This window comes from Ornithodoros turicata, chromosome 1 (assembly GCF_037126465.1).
Source record: "Ornithodoros turicata isolate Travis chromosome 1, ASM3712646v1, whole genome shotgun sequence".
In the NCBI taxonomy this organism is placed as follows: Eukaryota; Metazoa; Arthropoda; class Arachnida; order Ixodida; family Argasidae; genus Ornithodoros; species Ornithodoros turicata.
Genome location: NC_088201.1, coordinates 223,071,605 through 223,080,037, shown reverse-complemented (window position 1 = coordinate 223,080,037; position 8,433 = coordinate 223,071,605). Strand labels below are relative to the sequence as shown.

Genomic DNA, 8,433 nt, shown 5'->3' with positions numbered 1-8,433 from the left:
ACTATTCATCTGATTGCTGATCTGATTGCAACATCTGATTGCTTTCTTGATTAGTAATCAAGAAAGCAATCAGAACAAATTATCATATACAAGCAGTCTATATCGTACGATTCATTACGGATTTGTTGAAATTACACCTAACAGTGGAAATGGAAAGTACGGGAAAAAAATCTTATCACGTGATATGTTCCACTACAGCGTCTACACAATTATTTTCTCTTAAAACTTCTTGCAATGATGTCGAATCAGCAGCAGTTCAATAGTGTCGTACATGGTCTGATGTATCATCACTTATTGAAACTCAACGAACATATCAGTTGCGGTGGACCACCGGGCGATTTTCGTCTAATACTCCCTTGTACGCCATTCAAGAATCTTCATACAAAGAAAGGAAACATCAATAAGAGATTGTGCAAGTTCGTCGCAACAAAGTGCAAGTTGCTGAAGCAATACAAATACGGCAAATACATATCGCCTGCTTTAATAAACACTGGATTCAAGCGCCCAACAATAAGACTAAACTATTTGACGTCTTCTGAATTCTACAATCAAGACAACAAACGAAAACTTCAGAGTTTGGAATAGAACAACTGTATCGAAATAAACAAGTGTATAACTGAAATAATAAATGTAACCTTTGTCATCAATGTAATGAATTTTACGCATCGCAACGAAAACAGCTTATATTTAGTGTGCTTAGATTGAACGCAATGATGGCTAGGAATCGAACATTCCACACTATGTACAAGGATCCTCGCATGGAAAAAGCGCTGACAATCAGAGGGGTTTTTGCACGACTACACTCTGTACAACATCGCCATCGGAAGGATTTTGCAAGCATGACCCGCAGGCGGAGTCTACAGGTCTAATCATCGTAAAACGCGGCACACAAACGCAGTCAGATTTTGGGGGAATCGAATCAAACAGCTGTCATCAGAAATGTTTAACCACTATACAACGAAGATGAGCACTATGCATAAACCCAATGTAAGATATGTAATGTTAATTATAATAGGCAAATATTCGTTTTGCAAACTTAACGAAAGCACACAGAACAGATCACACATAAACGTATGTTACACGGAAGACGATCAGCGTCGATGACGACGTAGATGCTTGGACATTGGCTGCACGTGCCGAGCTGTGAAGCGCGGGCACTGGACATTCGGGAGGCAAGTCAATCTCGGCTTGTAAAAATGCCCGGTGCAGGCTGTGCTGTCTGGGGTTTTTCCTGGGTTTTCCTCAGACGCTTTCAGACATATGTCGGCACAGTTCCCCTAGAAGTAGGCCCAGGACGCACATTTCCCCAGGGCGTCAGTCGTGACGTTGCCCACATACGTGAGGCCGACAACGGCAAGCCCTTTCAGCATCACCACCACCACCACCACCTGTAAAAATGAGCCAATTCCAGGTTCGTTAGAGAACATTTAATGACTGGGTAGGTTCTTCGAACATCTTCGCCATTCGCATTCGCATTCTTCGCCATTCGCAAAATGTACCTGAGGTTTTTCTTTAGCCATACTGAAAGACTATCAGTCTATTCATAATGTCACAGCATACGGGGCACAACAAATGGAAAGGGCATACTTTAATTTTAGAAGTTTTCAGCTCATAATCAGGCAAAACGCAAACTCCACACCAAAGATGATTTTTGTTTAAATTTTCATAGTCAAAACTGTACACTCTTTCTTAAAATTTTTTAACATATAGATTAAAAAGCTGTCCATATAGTCACACATTCTATACAAGACATCTGATTGCGCACCAATTGCTAAAATTTATCGGATCACATCCAGGAACAGTGGAGACTACCACACATCAGTAAGTGTTTAATTAAAATTTGAACCGGTGCTGCAATTTATGGACTGAGTTGTAGAAAGTGCAATTTCACAATACGCAAGCTTTAGCTCCCTCACTTTGACACGCGAAGGTTTTAAGAACCCTTTCATGGTGACAGAGAATGTAATCGAAGGGATTGATATTTTCTATCTACACTATAATGTGGATTCTCTATATCGTGGATATTAAAAATTACGAATATTTTTCGAATGAAATTTACTCAATTTACATACTGTAATTTCAACAAATCCGTAATGAATCGTGAGATATAAACTGCTTGTATATGATAATTTGATATGATTGCTTTCGTGATCGTTGCCCATTGCAATGATTAAAACTACATCTGGTCTAGTGTATTTCAATTCTTCGTTAGCAAATCGCAAAAACTCCACCATCAATCCCAGTGGCCCTTCCGTTGTTGACGTGCAATAGTTTTATAACTATTGTAGATTCGGCATACAAGTCCTTCAATTTCAATTCCATAATTTGTACCATATCGCCGAATACGACCATGTCTAAGACGTATTGAAATGCTGTGATAATGGAATCATTTCGCAGCTCTTCTTTTTCGAAGCATCTTGTTATCATGTCTTCGCATGACCTATGGTATCAAGTGGTATAGTATTCATCCATCGACCTATGGTATCGTATTCATCTCTTCGCTGAAACTTCCTTGTTTGTTTTGTTTTCTAGTGTGATTCTACACTTAATTAAATCATACTTGTGCTCATTTTATTCAGGTTTAGAATGTTAATAATATCCCGCTGTGAGAATTATGAAAAATGATTTACAAAAGATGCGGTTTGTACGGAAAAACGTGTGCTTCTATTGTGTCTGCTGTGTACAGTCCATCCCTCCCTATCTTGACTTGGGTGGGGACGAGTTTGTGGCTTTCAACTACATTGTGTGCCAAGATCATGGGAGAATTCCCCTACTCCCTGAGGGCTGAACCTTGACGAAAATGTATGGGAACTGTATGGTTGGCGGCTTCCCTTTTTTTTTCGTATCCACTAGTGGGTCCTGATTGAAAAAGGCATGTTTATTTTGTGTATTCGCGCTGCTTGTTTAGAAAATGTTTGCCTGAATTAATTACTGCATTGACTTTGTTTGAGATGATCACTCGATTGATATTAATGGAAATATTCTGCTAGTTGGGAAGGAGTGCGAGAAGGTGCAGAGCGTGCCGGTTGGGACAGAACATGATTAAGAACGCGGAGGGACAGGGACAAACACACACGGAGGCGTTCAACTAGCAACTGAATTTATCTGCACACACCACTAGTCTGGAAAGTCCCTGTCCCTCCGCGTTCTTAATCATGCTCTAGTTGGGAAGGTATTTTTGAGCTATGTTTGTATATGTGTTGATTTCCTCTGTAGAAAACTTTTACATTAATTTGCGTTTCGGATATGATGTTTCTTTGTGGCTTCTGCGTGTAGAAATTACTGTTGCAAAGCTATCTTAAAAATGATGTAATTAAAGTTGTTTCTCGTTTTCGAATGAGTATTGTTTCTATCATTGAATAAACTTGACTTTCTCACTTTGCTTTTTTTTTATAGTTGTGTCTGCTGATTTCTCGATTGATTAACAATAATGTGCAGTATGTTAAATTTGCAACGTTTCCCGATTTGATTGCGTATTGCTTCCGCCGATGGTAGCATAATATTTCCCGCTTGCTTACATAATGTTTGTCTAAAACCAGTTTGCAGCGATATTGATGTCTGTTCGTAGATTTTGCTTGCTACTGTTTGTTTTGAGAAAATTCTATTTGTGTTGTTGAGAATCGCATAGTGCCAACGTCTATTTGTGATAGTTGATCAATAAAATATTTCGCCTCTGTGCAAATTTGAGCAGTCCTAAGATTATTTCCCTTTGGAGGAAAGAATGTGAAAGAGAGAGAGAGAGTCCCCCACTCCATAGATTGACAAAGGACGTGAGGTTTCTCCGCTTTGGGCTGTATAGAGGGAGAGCGTGACTGCCACCAGGCTCAAGTAGCAAATATAGCTGGCTTGGCTGTATTGTGTGTTGGATACCTACGTCAAGGTATTGTTTATAGTGCCTGAGGAGGATGAAAATTGTATATTGTTCGACTAGATTAGGTCGCAAGGATGATTTTATGATAGTTCAAAAGATAAATTATTTCCATTTCGAGTTATTAAATTTGTAATGTTTCTTGTTTTGATAGTTTCTTTCACAATTATTTTCCCGCATGTGTCTGTTGTTTACACGTTAGCAGATGCGCCGTTTAGAGTGTATCTCTGCTATTAAGCGTTAGCTTTGTGCTAGTCACAGTATTAAATTTGTAATTTTTTCGTTTTGATAGATTGTTTTTCAATTATTTTGCTGCATGTACCTTTTGTTTACGTGTTGGATGATGCGCCGTTTAGAGTGTTTCTCTGTTCTTCAGCGGTAACTCTATTCTGGTCACAGTATTAAATTTGTAACGTTTCTCGTTTTGATAGATTGTTTCGCTATTATTTTCCTGCATGTATCTATTGTTTACGTGTTGGATGATGCATGGGTTTGGCTCTCTACTAGTGGTAGCTGTTGATCGTGTTTCTCGTTATTTCCTTGCATCTGTGCTATTCACGTTATAAGAAATTGATTAATTTACAGTGTTGGAATATTCAACTTAGCTTCCCATATTATTTATTATGTGTTCTTCTGTTTCATGTTTTTTTGTTGAGTTTTTCTCCTTCCCACACAGTCACAACATAATTCCTGCTACTATTGGCTTTAATAAATATACTTCATCTTGTATTTTTGTGTATGGCTATCCTTTGCATATCTACACTTGCATGTGAACCGCCCACTGCACGGCTGTTGTAAGGAAAAAATGCCTGTGAAGCTGGCCCAGGTGTGATGGTAGCATCGCCTGGCTGGGATGACAGCATACATGTCCCAACTTGCATGTAAACCACCCACCGTGCAGCTGTTGTAGCGGGAAAAATATGAGTGAAGTCGGCCCAGGGTGAAAACGTGAATAAAGTTGGCCCAAGTGTTGTCAGTGTGCATGTCCCCACTTGAGTAAAGTGCCCACGCGCCACCTAAAAAAATGCGAACGAAGTCGGCGCAGGCGGAAAAATCGCCAAAGAAGTCGGCCCAGGGTGGAAAATGACAATGATAAGGGCACGCTCAGCCCTTCGGCCCGCTGGTGAGCACTCGGACCCCCCCCCCCCCCCCACCGCGCGCTGGAAAAAAAATCGCGAGTGAAGTCGGCTCAGGTTGAAAAATGTGCGATGGTAAACGAATGCACTGCCCTCCGCCAACGAGCCGACCACCGATCACTTGATAAGAATCTGATTAATTAAATTTGTGCCTTATTGGAATATTCAACATAGCTACGTTATACAAGTTATGTACCTCCATCAGAACTTTGTAATTAAAACTCCACTATGGTGCTCACATGTAATAATGTTAGACATTTAATAATAAAACTTATAATTTTGATTGTAACCGTATTGATTAAAAATATATTTGATTAAATGTGGTACCCATTTTAATTCTGATTCATTGAAAACGTGTGTGTATGAACGTTCATATGAAAATATTGTGTATAATGTGTTATACCCCTTCAATGGTATAGCATCATACCTGTAATAAGTATGTTGTTTATTATGTGTATTGTATTGTGTTTCTTCTGCTTCAGGTTTTTTGGGCTGGCTTTTTCTCCTTCACACAGAGTCATAACATAATTCCCGGCACTAATGACTTGAATAAATATATTTTCACTTGTACTTTTGTGTATGGCTATCCTTAGCATGTCTGTATTTGCATGTAAACCACCTACAACACACCTGTTGTATCGGGGGAAAAAATTGCAAGTCAAGTCGGCCCAGGCGGAAAAATGGCGAAAGAAGACGGCCCAGGCTTAACAATTTGCGAGTGTAAGCGCGCGGGCAGCCGTCCGGCCATGCGCCTGTTGCGAAAACAAGTGCAGATGGCCAAAAGGCCATGCATGTTGAGTGGACGCCCCCTTTCAAGGAACCCCACTGTGAGCTACGGCGACGGTCGTCCTCGGCTGTAACTTGAGCCGACCCAGAGCAATGTCTTTTCTCCTCTCATGCTTTCCCGCTTTTTCCCGGTTTCTCTGTAAATAAAGTTAGTTGCATTCTTGTTCTCGAACTGACTGCCTCGTCGCCTTCTTTCTTCGAGTTTTCAGCCGAACCCATCGAACGTTTTAACTTGTAGAGAGGGAGATCTTCAATTTGTGCTACTTTCTCCTAATTTCTACTACATTTTGGTACCGAAACCCGGGAAGCTGGAACTCTAACTGTGAACTGCGTCGACAGTCCTACGTGAATGCAACGAACATGGATCGCCTGAAAGTGAAACGTGCCAGCCGTCGTACACAAACAACGAAGCTCATCAACGACGCCATGGCTGCGCTGAACGATGGATCTTCCAGATTGGATGTGGTCAACAGCCTACTGGAACGACTCACAGTAAGTCACAGTGACTTGACTACTCTCAACAAAGAGATAGAACCGCATGTGCGAGAGGAGGAACTCGAAAGCGAGTACGTCACTGTGATGGACTATGAAGACAGAGCGACGGAAACGATTGCCAACCTGCGTTGGAGACTGTCGCAATCTCAGACGTCGCCGTCTCCACCGCAGCTTTCTAACGTACAGACAGATGTATCAAGAACGCCGCATGCCCCACGTCCTGGAGTGAAACTTCCTAAGCTTAGCCTTCAGCAATTTCGTGGAGACCTCTCCGACTGGCAAGGGTTTTGGGAACAGTTCAGAACAACGATTCACGACAACGAGGGGCTAAGCAGGATAGAAAAGTTTCACTATCTCCGTTCTCTACTCCATGGTCCAGCCGCTGGAGCTATCGCCGGCTTGCAGAAGTCGGAGGCATCTTACGACGACGCTGTGGAAATCCTTTCTCAGCGTTTTGGTGACCGTGGGCGGATAGAAAAACAATACCTCGCTAAACTCCGCAACCTACCGGCCGTCACATCATCGGATGATATACATGGACTTCGTAAACTATACGACAACGTACAGATGAACATCCGTGGTCTCCAGTCCCTGGGAGTTTCCAGCGCAAACTATTCTGCTATGCTGTCTGAAATCCTATTGTCGTCACTCCCTACGGACATTGTAGTGGAATACCATCGCTCTACAAATCGTAAACTACAGCAAGACGAGGACGGCTCTGAATCGGCCTCAACGCACGGTGCTTCGGACACATCGAAGGACGCCACATCCGACGCAACGAAAGAAATAAGCAACATTCTTCGATTCTTTCGTATCGAGGTAGAAAGTCGAGAACGCAGCGAACTGACTCAAGACAGAAAGAAACCTTCCGTGGCGCCTGAGCTACGGCAGGCCTTCAACCAACGCAGTACATCCTCGGCCGCGGTACTCTACAGTGCGTCAGTTCCTAAGTGCGGCTGCCTCTTTTGTTCGGATACTGCGCACACAACGGACAACTGTGCTGGACCACTTCCATTGGATCGGCGGAAGAAGAGGTTGGCTGATGATCGACGCTGTTTCCGGTGTACTAAGCGAGGTCACAATGCCAAGGAATGCCGAGGAAAAATGCGTTGTCCGAAATGCGGTGGGAGGCATGCCGTGGCAATGTGCGACCCATCCTGGACGCCCCCGAAGAAAAACGCTGACGGTGCAACAGCTACTATGCTGGCAGATGAAGACACCCCTGCGGGGAGTAACACTGTGCTGCTGCAAACTTTCCGCAGTTGGGTCATGGGCGACCATAATTGCACGTACATACGGGGCGTAATTGATGGAGGCAGTCTGCAGACCTTTATCCGAAAAGATGTGGCCGACAAACTTCGCCTCAATGTGCTAGGCAACATCACGGTGAGCCTTAACACTTTCGGCAGTACTACCGCCACCCAACGACGACAACGATGCAATGTAGTGGAAGTCCGGTTGCGGAGTCAGTTCGCACCAACGGAATTTACTGTGCAAGCTGTCACCGTACCCTTCATCTGCCGTGACATTTGCAAAACTACAGTGGAAGACGAAGTCGCTCGGGCCATACGTGCGGATGGTGGCTACATAGCTGACGAACTGCTGTTCCCCGACATACCCGCTGAGCCCGGTGTTTCTCTGCTGTTGGGTTGCGATCAACTCTGGAATCTCACTAACGGAAAAATTAAACGCAGCGCATTCACCTGAGGACTGGTTGCCATCGAGACAAGGCTGGGCTGGACTTTCCAGGGTCCCATGTCTACATATAGCTGCACATCAGACTCGAATGCTATGATTTGTGTGTTGAAGGCAGGAGTACACCTACAAGAGGAAACAGCCACTTCGCTTCGCACCTTGCGGGAGCTGAAGGGCAGCGGTATCGCCGACGAACCCGAAGGCAACCGTGAAATCGACTACCGCGGATGCGACGACTTCCGGGAAAATGTCACAATGCAAGAGGGGCTATACGTAGTCGCACTGCCATGGAAGTCCGCTGAATGCCATCTTCATGACAACCGCAAGGTGCCTCAGAGCCGGCTGGTGAGACTCGTACGGCGCTTGATGAACGAGAGAGCTCGCGATGACTACGATCTTCTTACCAACGCATCTACACCTGAGGAGGTGAAGAGCATCGTCGATTCGACGAAC

The 8,433-nt window shown here is 43.6% G+C and overlaps 1 protein-coding gene across 1 annotated transcript; it reads left to right on the top strand.

Annotated features, from left to right (window-relative positions):
• The first annotated feature begins 6,150 nt into the window (after positions 1-6,150).
• LOC135395134 (uncharacterized) lies at positions 6,151-7,992 on the top strand. The gene has a single exon (XM_064626383.1). The coding sequence runs from the start codon at positions 6,151-6,153 to the stop codon at positions 7,990-7,992; it is 1,842 nt and encodes a 613-aa protein (XP_064482453.1).
• Positions 7,993-8,433: the final 441 nt, after the last annotated feature.

Excerpts from the sequence above, each read along its gene's own strand:
- LOC135395134 (XM_064626383.1), top strand. The coding sequence starts at position 6,151 with ATGGATCGCCTGAAAGTGAAACGTGCCAGCCGTCGTACACAAACAACG.